Source organism: Salmo salar, chromosome 03 (genome assembly GCF_965601325.2).
Source record: "Salmo salar chromosome 03, fSalSal1, whole genome shotgun sequence".
Lineage (NCBI taxonomy): Eukaryota > Metazoa > Chordata > Actinopteri > Salmoniformes > Salmonidae > Salmo > Salmo salar.
The window spans coordinates 86,504,049-86,529,324 of NC_138293.1; the positions used below are offsets into that span (position 1 = coordinate 86,504,049).

The following is a 25,276-nucleotide window of genomic DNA, read 5'->3' on the forward strand; positions in this document are numbered from 1 at the left end:
CCCAACCTACCTTCCCCCCCAATCCACCCTGTGTGTAAAGGGTTGTAAAAACTCTAAAATTCCAGGAGAGTCTCTGGCCACATGGCCCATAGAGAGACACAGGAAATTCTTCCAACTCATAGAATTGGAGAACCGAGCGACATGTGTGTGCTGGAGAAGGTATGGAAGATTGGTGAAGAATCCAGCTACGAACTGATCCGCTTGGTACAATTTTGTGATACTCAGAAGAGACAATATAGCCATATTACCATAAAACGGTTTATATAATAGCCTCAGCTTGAGACTTGCAACATAATGGTTGTATAGAATGTATTAATAAGGATAAAGCTTTTATAATACACATGAGATGCTATTGTACTGAAGTAATGTGATAGAATTGTATTTCTGTAACCAAATCTAACTCAGTCATAGGCACGCCCCCAGGGACCCATACAGGACCAGGCGTCATTTGACAAGCCTGTTCTATGGGCACTATAAAACACCCCCTGATTTACATTTCTTCAGACCAGGCCTACACTCTATGGCCAGAGGTTTGACCATCCAAGTACTCTACTGAAAGTGAACTATACCACGTGGTTAACTTTTAGACTATTGATACCGACAGAATAAGAACAAGTCTTTGATATTAATTATTAGTCTGCAGCTAAGTAAATTATATCATTGAACGCGAAGACCAACGAAACAACCATTCTATGACGACATTAATGAATGTCGCTTTGAAAGATCCATTCTAACCGAGAGAGAGACTCTCCAACAGAACTGAACTCTCCAACAAAGAACGACGACACACTGAGCGTAAATATATATTGATTGCAATTGTTCCCGAATGAGTGAGCCTTCAATTGTCAATTGTTAATATTAATGAACTCTGTGTAACTTCTCAGCTGACCGTTTATGACCCATTGTCTAACAGACCAGCCATGCTTGTTAGCCATTAGGGCACATTACTATACCAATCCTTTGTGACGATAATTACTGTTTGTATGTTTTCTGTTAATTACTTAGTGTAGTAAATAAATGATTTTAAGACAATTGATGTATGGATGATTTTAGTAAAGACTGGGTTCGTGCAGATACAACAATTTACGACGTTTGGAATGAGACTGAACTAGAGGTAAAATACACCATTTAAACCAGAAGATAATCGGCCTATACTATAATAGAATAGAATATTATAGTACAGGAAAGTTATATTAGGAAAATTATAGCTTTGTAATCTGAATATTCTCCTTGGTGCCCCGATCTCCTAGTTAATTACAATTAAACGATTAATCAGTTTAATCGCGTGATAATAATTACAGGGAGCTAATTGATAAACATATCTTAAGTTTAATGGTACCCCAAAGACACGACGGCTGTTTAATATGACATGTAGCCTATTTAGAGTGTTTATATGTTTAATATGACATGTAGCCTATTCAGAGTGTTTATATGCTGTTTAATATGACATGTATCCTATTCAGAGTGTTAATATGATGTTTAATACTACATGTAGCCTATTTAGAGTGTTTATATTCTGTTTAATATGACATGTATCCTATTCAGAGTGTTAATATGCTGTTTAATATGACATGTATCCTATTCAGAGTGTTAATATGCTGTTTAATACTACATGTAGCCTATTTAGAGTGTTTATATTCTGTTTAATATGACATGTATCCTATTTAGAGTGTTAATATGCTGTGTCATGACGTTGGCCTCTTTTGGTACAGGGAGGACAGTTGACCCCTCCTTTTTGCACCACCACCCAACCTACCTTCCCCCCCAATCCACCCTGTGTGTAAAGGGTTGTAAAAACTCTAAAATTCCAGGAGAGTCTCTGGCCACATGGCCCATAGAGAGACACAGGAAATTCTTCCAACTCATAGAATTGGAGAACCGAGCGACATGTGTGTGCTGGAGAAGGTATGGAAGATTGGTGAAGAATCCAGCTACGAACTGATCCGCTTGGTACAATTTTGTGATACTCAGAAGAGACAATATAGCCATATTACCATAAAACGGTTTATATAATAGCCTCAGCTTGAGACTTGCAACATAATGGTTGTATAGAATGTATTAATAAGGATAAAGCTTTTATAATACACATGAGATGCTATTGTACTGAAGTAATGTGATAGAATTGTATTTCTGTAACCAAATCTAACTCAGTCATAGGCACGCCCCCAGGGACCCATACAGGACCAGGCGTCATTTGACAAGCCTGTTCTATGGGCACTATAAAACACCCCCTGATTTACATTTCTTCAGACCAGGCCTACACTCTATGGCCAGAGGTTTGACCATCCAAGTACTCTACTGAAAGTGAACTATACCACGTGGTTAACTTTTAGACTATTGATACCGACAGAATAAGAACAAGTCTTTGATATTAATTATTAGTCTGCAGCTAAGTAAATTATATCATTGAACGCGAAGACCAACGAAACAACCATTCTATGACGACATTAATGAATGTCGCTTTGAAAGATCCATTCTAACCGAGAGAGAGACTCTCCAACAGAACTGAACTCTCCAACAAAGAACGACGACACACTGAGCGTAAATATATATTGATTGCAATTGTTCCCGAATGAGTGAGCCTTCAATTGTCAATTGTTAATATTAATGAACTCTGTGTAACTTCTCAGCTGACCGTTTATGACCCATTGTCTAACAGACCAGCCATGCTTGTTAGCCATTAGGGCACATTACTATACCAATCCTTTGTGACGATAATTACTGTTTGTATGTTTTCTGTTAATTACTTAGTGTAGTAAATAAATGATTTTAAGACAATTGATGTATGGATGATTTTAGTAAAGACTGGGTTCGTGCAGATACAACAATTTACGACGTTTGGAATGAGACTGAACTAGAGGTAAAATACACCATTTAAACCAGAAGATAATCGGCCTATACTATAATAGAATAGAATATTATAGTACAGGAAAGTTATATTAGGAAAATTATAGCTTTGTAATCTGAATATTCTCCTTGGTGCCCCGATCTCCTAGTTAATTACAATTAAACGATTAATCAGTTTAATCGCGTGATAATAATTACAGGGAGCTAATTGATAAACATATCTTAAGTTTAATGGTACCCCAAAGACACGACGGCTGTTTAATATGACATGTAGCCTATTTAGAGTGTTTATATGTTTAATATGACATGTAGCCTATTCAGAGTGTTTATATGCTGTTTAATATGACATGTATCCTATTCAGAGTGTTAATATGATGTTTAATACTACATGTAGCCTATTTAGAGTGTTTATATTCTGTTTAATATGACATGTATCCTATTCAGAGTGTTAATATGCTGTTTAATATGACATGTATCCTATTCAGAGTGTTAATATGCTGTTTAATACTACATGTAGCCTATTTAGAGTGTTTATATTCTGTTTAATATGACATGTATCCTATTTAGAGTGTTAATATGCTGTTTAATATGACATGTAGCCTATTTAGAGTGTTTATATGCGGTTTAATACTACATGTAGCCTATTTAGAGTGTTTATATGTTTAATATGACATGTAGCCTATTCAGAGTGTTTATATGCTGTTTAATATGACATGTATCCTATTCAGAGTGTTAATATGATGTTTAATACTACATGTAGCCTATTTAGAGTGTTAATATGCTGTTTAATATGACATGTATCCTATTCAGAGTGTTAATATGCTGTTTAATACTACATGTAGCCTATTTAGAGTGTTTATATTCTGTTTAATATGACATGTATCCTATTTAGAGTGTTAATATGCTGTTTAATACGACATGTAGCCTATTTAGAGTGTTTATATGCTGTTTAATACTACATGTAGCCTATTTAGAGTGTTTATATGTTTAATATGACATGTAGCCTATTCAGAGTGTTTATATGCTGTTTAATATGACATGTATCCTATTCAGAGTGTTAATATGATGTTTAATACTACATGTAGCCTATTTAGAGTGTTAATATGCTGTTTAATATGACATGTATCCTATTTAGAGTGTTAATATGCTGTTTAATATGACATGTAGCCTATTTAGAGTGTTTATATGCGGTTTAATACTACATGTAGCCTATTTAGAGTGTTTATATGTTTAATATGACATGTAGCCTATTCAGAGTGTTTATATGCTGTTTAATATGACATGTATCCTATTCAGAGTGTTAATATGATGTTTAATACTACATGTAGCCTATTTAGAGTGTTAATATGCTGTTTAATATGACATGTATCCTATTCAGAGTGTTAATATGCTGTTTAATACTACATGTAGCCTATTTAGAGTGTTTATATTCTGTTTAATATGACATGTATCCTATTTAGAGTGTTAATATGCTGTTTAATACGACATGTAGCCTATTTAGAGTGTTTATATGCTGTTTAATACTACATGTAGCCTATTTAGAGTGTTTATATGTTTAATATGACATGTAGCCTATTCAGAGTGTTTATATGCTGTTTAATATGACATGTATCCTATTCAGAGTGTTAATATGATGTTTAATACTACATGTAGCCTATTTAGAGTGTTAATATGCTGTTTAATATGACATGTATCCTATTCTGAGTGTTAATATGATGTTTAATACTACATGTAGCCTATTTAGAGTGTTTATATGTTTAATATGACATGTAGCCTATTCAGAGTGTTTATATGCTTTTTAATATGACATGTATCCTATTCAGAGTGTTAATATGATGTTTAATACTACATGTAGCCTATTTAGAGTGTTTATATTCTGTTTAATATGACATGTATCCTATTCAGAGTGTTTATATGCTGTTTAATATGACATGTATCCTATTTAGAGTTATTATATGTTGTTTAATATGGCATGTAACCTATTTAGAGTGTTTATATGTTTAATATGACATGTATCCTATTCAGAGTGTTAATATGCTGTTTAATATGACATGTAGACTATTTAGAGTTATTATATGTTGTTTAATATGGCATGTAGCCTATTTAGAGTGTTTATATGTTTAATATGACATGTACCCTATTCAGAGTGTTAATATGATGTTTATTACTACATGTAGCCTATTTAGAGTGTTTATATTCTGTTTAATATGGCATGTATCCTATTCAGAGTGTTAATATGCTGTTTAATATGACATGTATCCTATTCAGAGTGTTTATATGCTGTTTAATATGACATGTATCCTATTCAGAGTGTTAATATGCTGTTTAATACTACATGTAGCCTATTTAGAGTGTTTATATTCTGTTTAATATGACATGTATCCTATTTAGAGTGTTAATATGCTGTTTAATATGACATGTAGCCTATTTAGAGTGTTTATATGCTGTTAAATATGACATGTAGCCTATTCAGAGTGTTTATATGCTGTTTAATATGACATGTATCCTATTCAGAGTGTTAATATGATGTTTAATACTACATGTAGCCTATTTAGAGAGTTTATATTCTGTTTAATATGACATGTATCCTATTCAGAGTGTTAATATGCTGTTTAATATGACATGTATCCTATTCAGAGTGTTAATATGCTGTTTAATACTACATGTAGCCTATTTAGAGTGTTTATATTCTGTTTAATATGACATGTATCCTATTTAGAGTGTTAATATGCTGTTTAATATGACATGTAGCCTATTTAGAGTGTTTATATGCTGTTTAATACTACATGTAGCCTATTTAGAGTGTTTATATTCTGTTTAATATGACATGTATCCTATTCAGAGTGTTTATATGTTTAATATGACATGTATCCTATTCAGAGTGTTTATATGCTGTTAAATATGACTTGTAGCCTATTTAGAGTTATTATATGTTGTTTAATATGGCATGTAGCCTATTTAGAGTGTTTATATGTTTAATATGACATGTATCCTATTCAGAGTGTTTATATGTTGTTTAATATGACATGTAGCCTATTCAGAGTGTTTATATGTTGTTTAATATGGCATGTAGCCTATTTAGAGTGTTTATATGCTGTATAATATGACATGTATCCTATTCAGAGTGTTTATATGTTTAATATGACATGTAGTCTATTTAGAGTGTTTATATGTTTAATATAACATGTATCCTATTCAGAGTGTTTATATTCTGTTTAATATGACATGTAGCCTATTTAGAGTGTTTATATGCTGTTTAATACTACATGTAGACTATTTAGAGTGTTTATATGCTGTTTAATATGACATGTAGTCTATTCAGAGTGTTTATATGCTGTTTAATATGACATGTAGTCTATTTAGAGTGTTTATATGTTTAATATGACATGTATCCTATTTGAAATGATGAGAGCTTCTTACATTCACCTTTTCATGTTTATTAATATACTTTTCATTAAAATCATATGATTTGGTTTCAATACTTCAAAACCAATTGGTAGGTCCAGGTAGTAACCAAGATAGATGGGTGTTGGTTAAATTGTGATCTCAATGGATGGAGCGAATTGGGAGCTGCAGTTTTCATCCTGTGAGCACGGAACACTTTTTATCCTGTAAGCACAGAACCGTTTTTATCCTGTGAGTACAGAACAGTTTTTATCCTGTGAGTACAGAACAGTTTTTGTCCTATGAGCACGGAACACTTTTTATCCTGTGAGCACAGAACCGTTTTTATCCTGTGAGTACAGAACAGTTTTTATCCTGTGAGTACAGAACAGTTTTTATCCTGGGAGCACAGAACCGTTTTTATCCTGTGAGCACAGAACAGTTTTTATCCTGTGAGTACAGAACCGTTTTTATCCTGTGAGCACAGAACCGTTTTTATCCTGTGAGCACAGAACCGTTTTTATCCTGTGAGCACAGAACCGTTTTTATCCTGTGAGTACAGAACCGTTTTTATCCTGTGAGCACAGAACCGTTTTTATCCTGTGAGTACAGAACCGTTTTTATTCTGTGAGTACAGAACAGTTTTTATCCTATGAGCACAGAACAGTTTTCAGTGGAACGGTTGGAAAGGAAGTAGAGCGCCGCTCACATACTCTGCATTACACCCAGTCTCAGCCACGACACTGACCAGCATACATTAATTACACCCACAGTCTCAGCCACGACACCGACCAGCATACATTAATTACACCCACAGTCTCAGCCACGACACCGACCAGCATACATTAATTACACCCACAGTCTCAGCCACGACACCGACCAGCATACATTAATTACACCCAGTCTCAGCCACAACACCGACCAGCATACATTAATTACATCCAGTCTCAGCCACGACACTGACCAGCATACATTAATTACACCCACAGTCTCAGCCACAACACCGACCAGCATACATTAATTACACCCACAGTCTCAGCCACGACACCGCCCAGCATACATTGATTACACCCACAGTCTCAGCCACGACACCGCCCAGCATACATTAATTACACCCAGTCTCAGCCACGACACCGCCCAGCATACATTAATTACACCCACAGTCTCAGCCACGACACTGACCAGCATACATTAATTACACCCACAGTCTCAGCCACAACACCGACCAGCACAGTTTAGGGTTCGGAGCTTGGGTTAGGTTTAGGGTTAAGGTTAGATTTTTGGGTTACGGTTAGGGAAAATAGGATTTTGAATGGGACTGAATTATGTGTCTCCACAAGGTTAGCTGTACAAGACTGAGTGTGTGTGTGCATATGTGTGTGTGTGCATGTATGTGTGTGCGTGCGTATGTGTGTGTGTGTGTCCAGACTAGTCCAACCAGCAGCAGAGGTCGGTCTAGTCAAACACTCTATTTTCATCATCAGTCAGTCCAGACTGGAGGCACATAATCGTACTGAGGTTAGAATGATGATATGGTGATGTGTGGTGGGGCCGCTCCTGTGTGTGTCTGTGCCCCTGTCGCCATCTGGTTGTGTGTCTCTGTGCCCCTGTCTCCGTCGTGTGTGTGTGTGTGTGTGTGTGTGTGTGTGTGTGTGTGTGTGTGTGTGTGTGTGTGTGTGTGTGTGTGTGTGTGTGTGTGTGTAAGGTAAGTGTGTTTGTGCTGAGAGGAGCGGAACATTCCAGTGACTGCAGACAATTAAGAGGGTGAAATCCAAAAGCCTGGCTGAGTTTAGTCAGTTCAGTCATGCTGCATCCAAACCAAATGGCCCTCTCTGATCCCCCTGTCAGCTGAACGGCACATTTACCAGCTAATATATAGTTCAGGCACTACGCATCATCACTAGCACTACCCTAGTTAACCCTGTACCAACAATCCCCTAACCCAGCTTGTGTGTGTGTGTAACAGGAAGCTGACAGGAAACACAGCTAGCCCAGGTAATCGCCATGATGTCGCCATGCAGTTTTTACTGAACAAGCTGGTTGTAATTGAGTCCAATTTTAAAATTCACTGATTACAACCAGACCAGAAGGTCCTATTAAAGTCCTTATAATTACCTTTATGGAGAAAGAGAGGGGAATGGAGAGAGAGAGAGAGGGGGGACAAAGAAAGAGAGAGAGAAAGGGACAAAGAGAAAGAGGGGGACAAATAAAGAAAGAGACAAACATTTTTCGCCATCATTCCTCGTCCAAGTTCTATTCCCCAAAAGCTAGCTTAACTGGACCAGAGAGAGAGAGAAAGAAAGAAAGAGAGTCCACACCATGATGTTCCAAAGCAAACAGTCCTTTCAAACTGTGACACAACACAGCCAACCTGAGAGGAGCCAGGGTCATGCTTGGATTACACCCATTAAGTACAGTACATTAAATTAAAAGCAGTCGTGGTAAAAATAAATAAAGGACAAATCCCTCTTTATCTCAATCTCAGGCACAATAAATACACTGCTAGGATATTTGACTCTGGTTTCCAGGATTGGTTACAGAATCAACACAGTAGTGTGTTTATTAAGGCAAATATAGCAAAATGTTTTGCAACGTGGGAAAAGAAACACATTTCTTATTGGACATGCTCGGATAGTACCTCCCCTTATTACTCTGTTTTGTACCATTTTCTTCTATTTGGTACCTACTGAACATGACCCAGAGGTGAGCCCTTAAGTGCCACGTTGAGGAGTTAGACGTGACGTGACGCCACGTTGAGGAGTTAGACCTGACGTGATGCCACGTTGAGGAGTTAGACCTGACGTGATGCCACGTTGAGGAGTTAGACCTGACGTGACGCCACGTTGAGGAGTTAGACCTGACGTGATGCCACGTTGAGGAGTTAGACCTGACGTGATGCCACGTTGAGGAGTTAGACCTGAAGTGATGCCACGTTGAGGAGTTAGACCTGAAGTGATGCCACCTTGAGGAGTTAGACCTGACGTGACGCCACGTTGAGGAGTTAGACCTGACGTGACGCCACGTTGAGGAGTTAGACCTGACGTGATGCCACGTTGAGGAGTTAGACCTGACGTGATGCCACGTTGAGGAGTTAGACCTGAAGTGATGCCACGTTGAGGAGTTAGACCTGACGTGATGCCACGTTGAGGAGTTAGACCTGACGTGATGCCACGTTGAGGAGTTAGACCTGACGTGACGCCACGTTGAGGAGTTAGACCTGACGTGACGCCACGTTGAGGAGTTAGACCTGACGTGACGCCACGTTGAGGAGTTAGACGTGACGTGACGCCACGTTGAGGAGTTAGACCTGACGTGACGCCACGTTGAGGAGTTAGACCTGAAGTGACGCCACGTTGAGGAGTTAGACGTGACGTGACGCCACGTTGAGGAGTTAGACCTGACGTGACGCCACGTTGAGGAGTTAGACCTGACGTGACGCCACGTTGAGGAGTTAGACCTGACGTGATGCCACGTTGAGGAGTTAGACCTGACGTGACGCCACGTTGAGGAGTTAGACCTGACGTGACGCCACGTTGAGGAGTTAGACCTGAAGTGACGCCACGTTGAGGAGTTAGACCTGACGTGACGCCACGTTGAGGAGTTAGACCTGACGTGACGCCACGTTGAGGAGTTAGACCTGAAGTGATGCCACGTTGAGGAGTTAGACCTGACGTGATGCCACGTTGAGGAGTTAGACCTGACGTGATGCCACGTTGAGGAGTTAGACCTGACGTGATGCCACCTTGAGGAGTTAGACCTGAAGTGATGCCACGTTGAGGAGTTAGACCTGACGTGATGCCACGTTGAGGAGTTAGACCTGACGTGATGCCATGTTGAGGAGTTAGACCCAGAAAACGATACACCATGAGAACAGAAGAGAGAGAGAGAACTGGTAGTGATCAAGCTACAACTCATTTAAACAGTCATGAAGGCCATAGGGCAGGGCTATTCAACTCTTACCCTATGAGGTCAGAGCCTGCTGGTGTTCTGTTCTACCTGATAATTAATTACACTCACCAGGTGTCCCAGGTCTAAATCAGTCCCTGGTTAGAGGGGAATGAATGAAAACATGCAGAGGAACTGGCTTTGAGTTCCAGAGTTGAGTTTGAGGGTCATATAGGGGATGTTTGTGCATGTGTGTGTCATCATGCGCAACAGTACAGTCCCACACTAGGTTTCTCCTCTCGCTAGTGGTATTTATCACAGCCAACAGCCTGCATCGAGATTTAGAATAACAGAGAAACAATGAAAATACATGGTAGAGTAATGAGACATTCTCCCCACAGCCCTGTAATTAACCATCTATAAACAGATCATAACAATCAATTAATAACAATGAATGTGATGACGCACTCAGTGTGTTGCGCTTGGAGCCAAAACAGACTGAAGTCACCACATACACCATGGTTGTATTCATTAGTGCACACTGTAGTGAAACCTTCTGCAACGGAAAACTAAAACAAGTGTGTCATTGGACAAGTTCAGATAGTACCTCCCCGTTTTGGCCCGATGCCAAATGAACACAACCCAGGAGCATTACTGTACCTTTGTTTTCTGATGACAGAATAAGAGCTCAGACTATTTATCTAAATAAACCCTGGGCTGACCTGTGGGATGATTGTGATTTAATAGGAAGTAGTGATTACATTTTACCCCCAATTAAACTCCCAATTCCCAGTTTATTCTGGATGGAAACCAGGAAAGAGATTAGCTTGGATCTGAAAGAGAAGTTTGGACAGGGAGCACAGAGAGGCTTGGAATAGGAGGATGGAGGGTGAGATGTATGGAGAAAGGGAAGGGGGTAGAGAGGGGGAAAGAGTGGGAGGGGGAGCTAGAGAACAAGAAAGAGAGGGAACGAGAGCGAGACAGACAGACAGACAGACAGAAAGTGAGACAAAGAGAAAGAAGGAGACAGAACGAGAGCGAGACAAACAGACAGACAGAGAGAGAGAGATAGAGAGAGAAAGACCGACAGACAGAAAGAGAGAGAAACAAGACATCTAAGCCAGTCTGTCCAGTCTACTGATTGGCTATATGGGTATCTGTTTTCTATCAGGTGTGGGCTAGTAACATCTGGAGGGGAAGTGACCTTGGGAATGACAGCCGACTGACTGAGACAACAACTGGACCCCTGCCACAAACGAGAGCACTCCACCATCACCATCAGTCAAATCACTGGGAAGCTATTGGGCTAGCTGCTAGGCTGTACATGGACATGTTGAAGCAATAAGAGTGGGGCTGTTCCAAGATGGCAGCTCAGTTGAGCTAAAGTCAAGGGTCAAGGGATGCTACAATTATGTCCATTGCAAATGTCTGACTTAAGTACATTAGGTTCAATCAAAAGTAACATCAACAGCTAAACATGTTTTTCCTTTGGACAAAAAGAAAGAGATGGTGTTTCTGCTGTCTGTCAGATAGACAGTGAGAATGTTTTGACAGACAGAGACAGACAGAGACAGAGAGACAGAGAGACAGAGAGAGAGAGAGAGAGACAAGAGGAGAGAAAATAGAGAGAGAAAAGAGAGAAAATAGAGAGAGAAAATAGAGAGAGAGAGAGAAAAGAAAGAGAGAGAGAGAGAGAGAAGAGGAGGAGAGAGAGAAAATAGAGAGAGAAAAGAGAGAGAGAAAATAGAGAGAGAGAGAAAAGAGAGCGAGGGGGAGAAAAGGGAGGGAGTGCAGTGGCAGCTAAAACCAGATGGGAAGGAGTAGAGGTCCTCACAGCAATGGCAGATTCTCCACACAGATTGTTCCTCTCCTAGTCTCCTAGGCCCATCACACCCACATAGCCAGTTAACAGAGGCTGAGCAAACAGACATTCCTCGCCCTAAAGAAGAGACTAGGACACAAACACATAAACCTCATAACAAGCTCCCAGATCATGATTGTGTGTGATCCCACTAAAACACTGTTTCCAGAGGTAAACAACACATTCCATTTCAAACAGGTTGTTGCCACCTCAATAAAGACAAATGTGCTTGTACCAAAATAACTTGTGAAATAGTATTAGTGATAATGTAGAAGCCCAGGGAAAATACTAAAAGATCTGAAGTCCACTACTTGTGGTCACTGTAGACTACGACTTAAAACACTATAGTGGTGTTCAGAGCCCTCAAAACATCTTGGGGGAAAAAAGGATACATTTGACTTACCAAAACACATTTTGCATACCACTTTATGAAACCTGAGTGTTCACTATTGATTTGGAGAGCTGATTGATTTCTACAGTAAATACCTGAGGAGAGCATCAGACACCACAAGGAGATTCCAGAGACATCCAGAGGCTTACAGGCAGCCTGATATCTTCTACAGTCAAACTGACAGGAAATGGAGATGGGTTGTTAAGTGGGAATGGCAGGAGGAGGGAGGGAGGTGGATGGAAGAATGGATGGAGGGAGGAATGGAGAGAGGAAAGGAGGGAGGGAAAGAGACGGAAAGAGAGGGGCCGGATAGATGGATATACAGGCCTCTTGCTGTGTAAACTCCCAAACGACTCTCACACAAACACAGATTCCCAAAGCAGGAAGATTCCGATCAGTGGCATTCTGAGGAGAATGTCTCTCTGTGCTGTGTGCTAGTCCTGGACCAGTAAAAGAACTAACAATGTCACACTTAGCTATAACTGTCCCTGTAAAAGTTCTTCACAGATCACACATCTCAAACTTACCCCATGCCTATACAAACACACACCACTCATCCACCTCCACAGTAGTTACTGTGTGACAGGTTGGGCCTGGGAACCAAGGACCAGAACCACTGATCAGAACCAAGGACCAGAACCACTGATCAGAACCACTGATGATCGGAACCAAGGACCAGAACCACTGATCAGAACCACTGATGATCGGAACCAAGGACCAGAACCACTGATCAGAACCACTGATCAGAACCAATACCCCTGCTACCATAGAAGTGGCACAACAGAGCAACTAAGCAGCAAACACACCATCCCACGTCTCTCTCTCTGACCGCCAGCCAGCCAGCCAGCACTCACCACACTCACTCACCTCACTCACTCACTCACTCACCTCACCTCACCACACTCACTCACCTCACTCACTCACCTCACTCACCTCACTCACCTCACCCACCTCACCTCACTCACCTCACCTCACCTCACTCACCTCACCTCACTCACCTCACTCACCTCACTCCCTCTAATGCAGAAGCAAACGGTTGACCTGGCCAGGGCTGGTCGTTGGCTCCTGTGAACCAGTTTACAGTAACAAAGAGACGCATGGTACACTCCCACAGAGGGACCCCAGCACCATGTCTCCCTCGTTCCCTCTGGAGCCCGGCCACGCTCCCTCTCTCCTCCACTCCTCAGCAGCAGCGTTTGGAAAAATAAACGCAGGGAGCGGAGGATTGGGAGAGGTCAGAGGAGAGATTGAGAGAGGCTGGTGGCCAATGTGAGTGTGTGTGTGTTTATCGCACCATGGGGAACAGTCCATTCCTATTCAGGCTTCCTCCAGCGAGTAACGTAGCATAGTAGTGTGTGTGTGTGCCTGCTTTCTTGCAGACATGTGAGCATGCGTGCGTGAGCACGCACTGCTACTATGACCTATAACCCCTAACCCCGTCCCCTGCCCAGACAGACAGACTTGTCTTTGAGAGGACAGAGGAAGGAAGAGAGGCTCCTCTGTTTGGGACAGGTCCCAGGAAATGCTTGGAATGTAGAGAGGTACTGTCATAAGTCTGGGGGGGTCCGAAACCTCAGCATTCTGAGGCTGTGTCCTAAATGGAACGCTATTCCCTATAGAGTGTGCTACTTTGGACCAGAGCCCTATGGGCCGCGCTCAACAGTAGTGTACTACATAGGGAATATAAGGTGCCATTTGGGACACAGACTAGAACATATAAAGGCCTAGACACAAGACACACAAAACATAGGCTTATGTGCAGTTTGTACTCATACCACAACAGGCTGCAGAGTAAATGTACACTGAACATGAAGACACACTACATATCATAGATATCCAGCTCTCATCTGTGGCAAACTGGGTGGGGGGCCGGCTCCTGGACACTCCAACACACACACCACACACACACACACACACACGAGAGTAGGCCTATGGCAAGGCCCACACACACTCCTAACACATACAGACAGACTAACAGCATGGTCAACATGTACTCACCCATTGGAGGTGCCCAGGTTGGCAGATCCCAGAGAGGATCCCAACTTCCTGCTGTCCCACAGTCTCACCTCCCGACCCCGCATCTGTCCACATTATCATGTGGAGTTTAATAAATACACTTTATACACACACACACACACACACACACACACACACACACACACACACACACACACACACACACACACACACACCTATCCACATAATCATGTGGAGTTTAATAAATACACTTTATAACACACACACACACGACCCCGCATATGTCCACATTATCATGTGGAGTTTAATAAATACACTTTATAACACACACACACACACACACCTATCCACATAATCATGTGGAGTTTAATAAATACACTTTATAAAACACACACACACACACACACACACACACACACGACCCCGCATCTGTCACACACAAACAAAAAAAACACACACACACTTAAAAATGTGTGTTTAGTAATGTCGTCACCTGATCGAAGCCAGTGGTCAGTATGTGGTCAGAGTCCTTGACCCAAAGGATTCGAGAGTCCTTGTTACTCTGAAGTCCCTGGGCACTCTGTAGAGACACACAGGAGGACAGAGTTTGATTGAATACCTGGGTTAGGTTAAGGTCACAGACAGAGAGGCTATGAGGGAGAGACACATTGAGCAACTTGTTATGGCTAAGAATCATTATGTTTTACAGTAGTAGAGGTGAAGACATCACAGTTACAGTAGTAGAGGTGAAGACGCCACAGTTACAGTAGTAGAGGTGAAGACGTCACAGTTACAGTAGTAGAGGTGAAGAAGTCACAGTTACAGTAGTAGAGGTGAAGACGTTACAGTTACAGTAGTAGAGGTGAAGACGTCACAGTAGTAGAGGTGAAGACGTCACAGTTACAGTAGTAGAGGTGAAGACGTCACAGTAGTAGAGGTGAAGACGTCACAGTTACAGTAGTAGAGGTGAAGACGTCACAGTAGTAGAGGTGAAGACGTCACAGTTACAGTAGTAGAGGTGAAGACGTCACAGTTACAGTAGTAGAGGTGAAGACGTCACAGTCAGAGAGAGGTGAAGACGTCACAGTTACAGTAGTAGAGGTGAAGACGTCACAGTTACAGTAGTAGAGGTGAAGACATCACAGTTACAGTAGTAGAGGTGAAGACATCACAGTTACAGTAGTAGAGGTGAAGACGTCACAGTTACAGTAGTAGAGGTGAAGACGTCACAGTTACAGTAGTAGAGGTGAAGACGTCACAGTTACAGTAGTAGAGGTGAAGACGCCACAGTTACAGTAGTAGAGGTGAAGACGTCACAGTTACAGTAGTAGAGGTGAAGACGCCACAGTTACAGTAGTAGAGGTGAAGACATCACAGTTACAGTAGTAGAGGTGAAGACGGCACAGTTACAGTAGTAGAGGTGAAGACGTCACAGTTACAGTAGTAGAGGTGAAGACGTCACAGTTACAGTAGTAGAGGTGAAGACGTCACAGTTACAGTAGTAGAGGTGAAGACGTCACAGTTACAGTAGTAGAGGTGAAGACGTCACAGTTACAGTAGTAGAGGTGAAGACGTCACAGTAGTAGAGGTGAAGACGTTACAGTTACAGTAGTAGAGGTGAAGACGTCACAGTTACAGTAGTAGAGGTGAAGACGCCACAGTTACAGTAGTAGAGGTGAAGACGTCACAGTAGTAGAGGTGAAGACGTCACAGTTACAGTAGTAGAGGTGAAGACGTCACAGTTACAGTAGTAGAGGTGAAGACGTCACAGTTACAGTAGTAGAGGTGAAGACGTTACAGTAGTAGAGGTGAAGACGTCACAGTTACAGTAGTAGAGGTGAAGACGTCACAGTTACAGTAGTAGAGGTGAAGACGTCACAGTTACAGTAGTAGAGGTGAAGACGTCACAGTTACAGTAGTAGAGGTGAAGACGTCACAGTTACAGTAGTAGAGGTGAAGACGTCACAGTTACAGTAGTAGAGGTGAAGACGGCACAGTTACAGTAGTAGAGGTGAAGACGTCACAGTTACAGTAGTAGAGGTGAAGACGTCACAGTTACAGTAGTAGAGGTGAAGACGTTACAGTAGTAGAGGTGAAGACGCCACAGTTACAGTAGTAGAGGTGAAGACGCCACAGTTACAGTAGTAGAGGTGAAGACGTCACAGTTACAGTAGTAGAGGTGAAGACGCACAGTTACAGTAGTAGAGGTGAAGACGCCACAGTTACAGTAGTAGAGGTGAAGACGTTACAGTAGTAGAGGTGAAGACATCACAGTTACAGTAGTAGAGGTGAAGACGTTACAGTAGTAGAGGTGAAGACGTCACAGTTACAGTAGTAGAGGTGAAGACGTCACAGTTACAGTAGAGGTGAAGACGTCACAGTTACAGTAGTAGAGGTGAAGACGTCACAGTTACAGTAGTAGAGGTGAAGACGTCACAGTTACAGTAGTAGAGGTGAAGACGTCACAGTTACAGTAGTAGAGGTGAAGACGTCACAGTTACAGTAGTAGAGGTGAAGACGTCACAGTTACAGTAGTAGAGGTGAAGACGTCACAGTTACAGTAGTAGAGGTGAAGACGTCACAGTTACAGTAGTAGAGGTGAAGACGTCACAGTTACAGTAGTAGAGGTGAAGACGTCACAGTTACAGTAGTAGAGGTGAAGACGTCACAGTTACAGTAGTAGAGGTGAAGACGTCACAGTTACAGTAGTAGAGGTGAAGACGTCACAGTTACAGTAGTAGAGGTGAAGACGTCACAGTTACAGTAGTAGAGGTGAAGACGTCACAGTTACAGTAGTACAGGTGAAGACGTCACAGTTACAGTAGAGGTGAAGACGTCACAGTTACAGTAGTAGAGGTGAAGACGTCACAGTTACAGTAGTAGAGGTGAAGACGTCACAGTTACAGTAGTAGAGGTGAAGACGTCACAGTTACAGTAGTAGAGGTGAAGACGTCACAGTTACAGTAGTAGAGGTGAAGACGTCACAGTTACAGTAGTAGAGGTGAAGACGTCACAGTTACAGTAGTAGAGGTGAAGACGTCACAGTTACAGTAGTAGAGGTGAAGACGTCACAGTTACAGTAGTAGAGGTGAAGACGTCACAGTTACAGTAGTAGAGGTGAAGACGTCACAGTTACAGTAGTAGAGGTGAAGACGTCACAGTAGTAGAGGTGAAGACGTTACAGTTACAGTAGTAGAGGTGAAGACGTTACAGTAGTAGAGGTGAAGACATCACAGTTACAGTAGTAGAGGTGAAGACATCACAGTTACAGTAGTAGAGGTGAAGACGGCACAGTTACAGTAGTAGAGGTGAAGACGGCACAGTTACAGTAGTAGAGGTGAAGACGTCACAGTTACAGTAGTAGAGGTGAAGACGCCACAGTTACAGTAGTAGAGGTGAAGACGTCACAGTTACAGTAGTAGAGGTGAAGACGGCACAGTTACAGTAGAGGTGAAGACGTCACAGTAGTAGAGGTGAAGACATCACAGTAGTAGAGGTGAAGACGTCACAGTTACAGTAGAGGTGAAGACGTCACAGTAGTAGAGGTGAAGACGTCACAGTTACAGTAGAGGTGAAGACGTCACAGTTACAGTAGTAGAGGTGAAGACGTCACAGTTACAGTAGTAGAGGTGAAGACGTCACAGTTACAGTAGTAGAGGTGAAGACGTCAAAGTAGTAGAGGTGAAGACGTCACTGTAGTAGAGGTGAAGACGTCACAGTTACAGTAGTAGAGGTGAAGACGTTACAGTAGTAGAGGTGAAGACATCACAGTTACAGTAGTAGAGGTGAAGACGTCACAGTTACAGTAGTAGAGGTGAAGACGGCACAGTTACAGTAGTAGAGGTGAAGACGTCACAGTTACAGTAGTAGAGGTGAAGACGTCACAGTTACAGTAGTAGAGGTGAAGACGTCACAGTTACAGTAGTAGAGGTGAAGACGTCACAGTTACAGTAGTAGAGGTGAAGACGTCACAGTTACAGTAGTAGAGAGGAAGACGTCACAGTTACAGTAGTAGAGGTGAAGACGTTACAGTAGTAGAGGTGAAGACGTCACAGTTACACTAGTAGAGGTGAAGACGTCACAGTTACAGTAGTAGAGGTGAAGACGCCACAGTTACAGTAGTAGAGGTGAAGACGTTACAGTAGTAGAGGTGAAGACGTCACAGTTACAGTAGTAGAGGGAAGACGTCACAGTTACAGTAGTAGAGGTGAAGACGTTACAGTAGTAGAGGTGAAGACGTTACAGTAGTAGAGGTGAAGACGTCACAGTTACACTAGTAGAGGTGAAGACGTCACAGTTACAGTAGTAGAGGTGAAGACGTCACAGTTACAGTAGTAGAGGTGAAGACGTCACAGTTACAGTAGTAGAGGTGAAGACGGCACAGTTACAGTAGTAGAGGTGAAGACGTCACAGTAGTAGAGGTGAAGACGTCACAGTAGTAGAGGTGAAGACGTCACAGTAGTAGAGGTGAAGACGTCACAGTAGTAGAGGTGAAGACGTCACAGTTACAGTAGTAGAGAGGAAGACGTCACAGTTACAGTAGTAGAGGTGAAGACGCCACAGTTACAGTAGTAGAGGTGAAGACGTCACAGTTACAGTAGTAGAGGTGAAGACGTCACAGTTACAGTAGTAGAGGTGAAGACGTCACAGTTACAGTAGTAGAGGTGAAGACGTTACAGTAGTAGAGGTGAAGACGTCACAGTTACAGTAGTAGAGGTGAAGACGTCACAGTTACAGTAGTAGAGGTGAAGACGTCACAGTTACAGTAGTAGAGGTGAAGACTCACAGTTACAGTAGTAGAGGTGAAGACGTCACAGTTACAGTAGTAGAGGTGAAGACGTCACAGTTACAGTAGTAGAGGTGAAGACGTCACAGTTACAGTAGTAGAGGTGAAGACGTCACAGTTACAGTAGTAGAGGTGAAGACGTCACAGTTACAGTAGTAGAGGTGAAGACGTCACAGTTACAGTAGTAGAGGTGAAGACGTCACAGTTACAGTAGTAGAGGTGAAGACGTCACAGTTACAGTAGTAGAGGTGAAGACGGCACAGTTACAGTAGTAGAGGTGAAGACGTCACAGTAGTAGAGGTGAAGACGTCACAGTAGTAGAGGTGAAGACGTCACAGTTACAGTAGTAGAGGTGAAGACGGCACAGTTACAGTAGTAGAGGTGAAGACGTCACAGTTACAGTAGTAGAGGTGAAGACATCACATTTACAGTAGTAGAGGTGAAGACGGCACAGTTACAGTAGTAGAGGTGAAGACGTCACAGTTACAGTAGTAGAGGTGAAGACGTCACAGTTACAGTAGTAGAGGTGAAGACGCAACAGTTACAGTAGTAGAGGTGAAGACGTTACACTAGTAGAGGTGAAGACGCCACAGTTACAGTAGTAGAGGTGAAGACGTCACAGTTACAGTAGTAGAGGTGAAGACGCCACAGTTACAGTAGTAGAGAGGAAGACGTCACAGTTACAGTAGTAGAGGTGATGACGCCACAGTTACAGTAGTAGAGGTGAAGACGTCACAGTTACAGTAGTAGAGGTGAAGACGGCACAGTTACAGTAGAGGTGAAGACGTTACAGTAATAGGGGTGAAGACGTCACAGTTACAGTAGTAGAGGTGAAGACGTCACAGTTACAGTAGTAGAGGTGAAGACGTCACAGTAGTAGAGGTGAAGACGTCACAGTAGTAGAGGTGAAGACGTCACAGTAGTAGAGGTGAAGACGTCACAGTTACAGTAGTAGAGGTGAAGACATCACAGTTACAGTAGTAGAGGTGAAGACGTCACAGTTACAGTAGTAGAGGTGAAGACGTCACAGTTACAGTAGTAGAGGTGAAGACGTCACAGTTACAGTAGTAGAGGTGAAGACGTCACAGTTACAGTAGTAGAGGTGAAGACTCCACAGTTACAGTAGTAGAGGTGAAGACGTCACAGTTACAGTAGTAGAAGTGAAGACGTCACAGTTACAGTAGTAGAGGTGAAGACGTCACAGTTACAGTAGTAGAGGTGAAGACGTCACAGTTACAGTAGTAGAGGTGAAGACGTCACAGTTACAGTAGTAGAGGTGAAGACGCCACAGTTACAGTAGTAGAGGTGAAGACGTCACAGTTACAGTAGTAGAGGTGAAGACGTCACAGTTACAGTAGTAGAGGTGAAGACGCCACAGTTACAGTAGTAGAGGTGAAGACGTCACAGTAGTAGAGGTGAAGATGTTACAGTTACAGTAGTAGAGAGGAAGACGTCACAGTTACAGTAGTAGAGGTGAAGACGTCACAGTTACAGTAGTAGAGGTGAAGACGTCACAGTTACAGTAGTAGAGGTGAAGACGTCACAGTTACAGTAGTAGAGGTGAAGACGTCACAGTTACAGTAGTAGAGGTGAAGACATCACAGTTACAGTAGTAGAGGTGAAGACGTCACAGTTACAGTAGTAGAGGTGAAGACGTCACAGTTACAGTAGTAGAGGTGAAGACGTCACAGTTACAGTAGTAGAGGTGAAGACATCACAGTTACAGTAGTAGAGGTGAAGACGGCACAGTTACAGTAGTAGAGGTGAAGACGTTACAGTAGTAGAGGTGAAGACGTCACAGTTACAGTAGTAGAGGTGAAGACGTCACAGTTACAGTAGTAGAGGTGAAGACGTCACAGTTACAGTAGTAGAGGTGAAGACGTCACAGTTACAGTAGTAGAGGTGAAGACGTCACAGTTACAGTAGTAGAGGTGAAGACGTCACAGTTACAGTAGTAGAGGTGAAGAAGACGCCACAGTTACAGTAGTAGAGGTGAAGACGTCACAGTTACAGTAGTAGAGGTGAAGACGTCACAGTTACAGTAGTAGAGGTGAAGACGTTACAGTAGTAGAGGTGAAGACGTCACAGTTACAGTAGTAGAGGTGAAGACGTTACAGTAGTAGAGGTGAAGACGTCACAGTTACAGTAGTAGAGGTGAAGACGGCACAGTTACAGTAGTAGAGGTGAAGACGTCACAGTTACAGTAGTAGAGGTGAAGCCGTCACAGTTACAGTAGTAGAGGTGAAGACATCACAGTTACAGTAGTAGAGGTGAAGACGTCACAGTTACAGTAGTAGAGGTGAAGACGCCACAGTTACAGTAGTAGAGGTGAAGACGCCACAGTTACAGTAGTAGAGGTGAAGACGCCATAGTTACAGTAGTAGAGGTGAAGACGTTACAGTAGTAGAGGTGAAGACGCCACAGTTACAGTAGTAGAGGTGAAGACGTTACAGTAGTAGAGGTGAAGACATCACAGTTACAGTAGTAGAGGTGAAGACGTTACAGTAGTAGAGGTGAAGACGTCACAGTTACAGTAGTAGAGGTGAAGACGTCACAGTTACAGTAGAGGTGAAGACGTCACAGTTACAGTAGTAGAGGTGAAGACGTCACAGTTACAGTAGAGGTGAAGACGTCACAGTTACAGTAGTAGAGGTGAAGACGTCACAGTTACAGTAGTAGAGGTGAAGACGTCACAGTTACAGTAGTAGAGGTGAAGACGTCACAGTTACAGTAGTAGAGGTGAAGACGTCACAGTTACAGTAGTAGAGGTGAAGACGTCACAGTTACAGTAGAGGTGAAGACGTCACAGTTACAGTAGTAGAGGTGAAGACGTCACAGTTACAGTAGTAGAGGTGAAGACGTCACAGTTACAGTAGTAGAGGTGAAGACGTCACAGTTACAGTAGTAGAGGTGAAGACGTCACAGTTACAGTAGTAGAGGTGAAGCCGTCACAGTTACAGTAGTAGAGGTGAAGACGTCACAGTTACAGTAGTAGAAGTGAAGACGTCACAGTTACAGTAGTAAAGGTGAAGACGTCACAGTTACAGTAGTAGAGGTGAAGACGTCACAGTTACAGTAGTAGAGGTGAAGACGTCACAGTTACAGTAGTAGAGAGGAAGACGTCACAGTTACAGTAGTAGAGGCGAAGACGTCACAGTTACAGTAGTAGAGGCGAAGACGCCACAGTTACAGTAGTAGAGGCGAAGACGTCACAGTTACAGTAGTAGAGGTGAAGACGTCACAGTTACAGTAGTAGAGGTGAAGACGTCACAGTTACAGTAGTAGAGGTGAAGACGTCACAGTTACAGTAGTAGAGGTGAAGACGTCACAGTAGTAGAGGTGAAGACGTTACAGTTACAGTAGTAGAGGTGAAGACGTTACAGTAGTAGAGGTGAAGACATCACAGTTACAGTAGTAGAGGTGAAGACATCACAGTTACAGTAGTAGAGGTGAAGACGGCACAGTTACAGTAGTAGAGGTGAAGACGTCACAGTAGTAGAGGTGAAGACGCCATAGTTACAGTAGTAGAGGTGAAGACGTCACAGTTACAGTAGTAGAGGTGAAGACGTCACAGTTACAGTAGAGGTGAAGACGTCACAGTTACAGTAGAGGTGAAGACGTCACAGTAGTAGAGGTGAAGACGTCACAGTAGTAGAGGTGAAGACGTCACAGTTACAGTAGAGGTGAAGACGTCACAGTTACAGTAGTAGAGGTGAAGACGTCACAGTTACAGTAGTAGAGGTGAAGACGTCACAGTTACAGTAGTAGAGGTGAAGACGTCAAAGTAGTAGAGGTGAAGAAGTCACTGTAGTAGAGGTGAAGACGTCACAGTTACAGTAGTAGAGGTGAAGACGTTACAGTAGTAGAGGTGAAGACATCACAGTTACAGTAGTAGAGAGGAAGACGTCACAGTTACAGTAGTAGAGAGGAAGACGCCACAGTTACAGTAGTAGAGGTGAAGACGTCACAGTTACAGTAGTAGAGAGGAAGACGTCACAGTTACAGTAGTAGAGGTGAAGACGTTACAGTAGTAGAGGTGAAGACGTTACAGTAGTAGAGGTGAAGACGTCACAGTTACACTAGTAGAGGTGAAGACGTCACAGTTACAGTAGTAGAGGTGAAGACGCCACAGTTACAGTAGTAGAGGTGAAGACGTTACAGTAGTAGAGGTGAAGACGTCACAGTTACAGTAGTAGAGGTGAAGACGTCACAGTTACAGTAGTAGAGGTGAAGACATCACAGTTACAGTAGTAGAGAGGAAGACGTCACAGTTACAGTAGTAGAGGTGAAGACGTCACAGTTACAGTAGTAGAGGTGAAGACGTCACAGTTACAGTAGTAGAGGTGAAGACGTCACAGTTACAGTAGTAGAGGTGAAGACGTCACAGTTACAGTAGTAGAGGTGAAGACGGCACAGTTACAGTAGTAGAGGTGAAGACGTCACAGTAGTAGAGGTGAAGACGTCACAGTAGTAGAGGTGAAGACGTCACAGTTACAGTAGTAGAGGTGAAGACGGCACAGTTACAGTAGTAGAGGTGAAGACGTCACAGTTACAGTAGTAGAGGTGAAGACATCACAGTTACAGTAGTAGAGGTGAAGACGGCACAGTTACAGTAGTAGAGGTGAAGACGTCACAGTTACAGTAGTAGAGGTGAAGACGTCACAGTTACAGTAGTAGAGGTGAAGACGCAACAGTTACAGTAGTAGAGGTGAAGACGTTACACTAGTAGAGGTGAAGACGCCACAGTTACAGTAGTAGAGGTGAAGACGTCACAGTTACAGTAGTAGAGGTGAAGACGCCACAGTTACAGTAGTAGAGAGGAAGACGTCACAGTTACAGTAGTAGAGGTGATGACGCCACAGTTACAGTAGTAGAGGTGAAGACGTCACAGTTACAGTAGTAGAGGTGAAGACGGCACAGTTACAGTAGAGGTGAAGACGTTACAGTAATAGGGGTGAAGACGTCACAGTTACAGTAGTAGAGGTGAAGACGTCACAGTTACAGTAGTAGAGGTGAAGACGTCACAGTAGTAGAGGTGAAGACGTCACAGTAGTAGAGGTGAAGACGTCACAGTAGTAGAGGTGAAGACGTCACAGTTACAGTAGTAGAGGTGAAGACATCACAGTTACAGTAGTAGAGGTGAAGACGTCACAGTTACAGTAGTAGAGGTGAAGACGTCACAGTTACAGTAGTAGAGGTGAAGACGTCACAGTTACAGTAGTAGAGGTGAAGACGTCACAGTTACAGTAGTAGAGGTGAAGACTCCACAGTTACAGTAGTAGAGGTGAAGACGTCACAGTTACAGTAGTAGAAGTGAAGACGTCACAGTTACAGTAGTAGAGGTGAAGACGTCACAGTTACAGTAGTAGAGGTGAAGACGTCACAGTTATAGTAGTAGAGGTGAAGACGCCACAGTTACAGTAGTAGAGGTGAAGACGCCACAGTTACAGTAGTAGAGGTGAAGACGTTACAGTAGTAGAGGTGAGACGCACGCAGTAGTAGAGGTGAAGACGTTACAGTAGTAGAGGTGAAGACGTCACAGTTACAGTAGTAGAGGTGAAGACGCCACAGTTACAGTAGTAGAGGTGAAGACGTTACAGTAGTAGAGGTGAAGACGTCACAGTTACAGTAGTAGAGGTGAAGACGTCACAGTTACAGTAGTAGAGGTGAAGACATCACAGTTACAGTAGTAGAGGTGAAGACGTCACAGTTACAGTAGTAGAGGTGAAGACGTCACAGTTACAGTAGTAGAGGTGAAGACGTCACAGTTACAGTAGTAGAGGTGAAGACGTCACAGTTACAGTAGTAGAGGTGAAGACGTCACAGTTACAGTAGTAGAGGTGAAGACGTCACAGTTACAGTAGTAGAGGTGAAGACGTCACAGTAGTAGAGGTGAAGACGTCACAGTTACAGTAGTAGAGGTGAAGACGTCACAGTTACAGTAGTAGAGGTGAAGACGTCACAGTTACAGTAGTAGAGGTGAAGACGTCACAGTTACAGTAGTAGAGGTGAAGACGTCACAGTTACAGTAGTAGAGGTGAAGACGTCACAGTTACAGTAGTAGAGGTGAAGACGTCACAGTTACAGTAGTAGAGGTGAAGACGTCACAGTTACAGTAGTAGAGGTGAAGACGCCACAGTTACAG

General features: G+C 42.6%; 1 protein-coding gene across 1 annotated transcript in view; it reads right to left on the reverse strand.

The window, feature by feature from the left end:
* LOC106592965 (coronin-7) overlaps positions 1 to 25,276 on the reverse strand; it is a 384,873-nt gene that overhangs the window by 257,758 nt on the left and 101,839 nt on the right. The window contains exons 8-9 of the mRNA XM_082972853.1: positions 14,839 to 14,925; positions 14,367 to 14,449 (exon numbers count right to left, since the gene is read on the reverse strand). Of these exons, the coding sequence (XP_082828979.1) occupies positions 14,367 to 14,449; positions 14,839 to 14,925 (170 nt within the window). The remainder of the gene's footprint in view (positions 1 to 14,366; positions 14,450 to 14,838; positions 14,926 to 25,276) is intronic.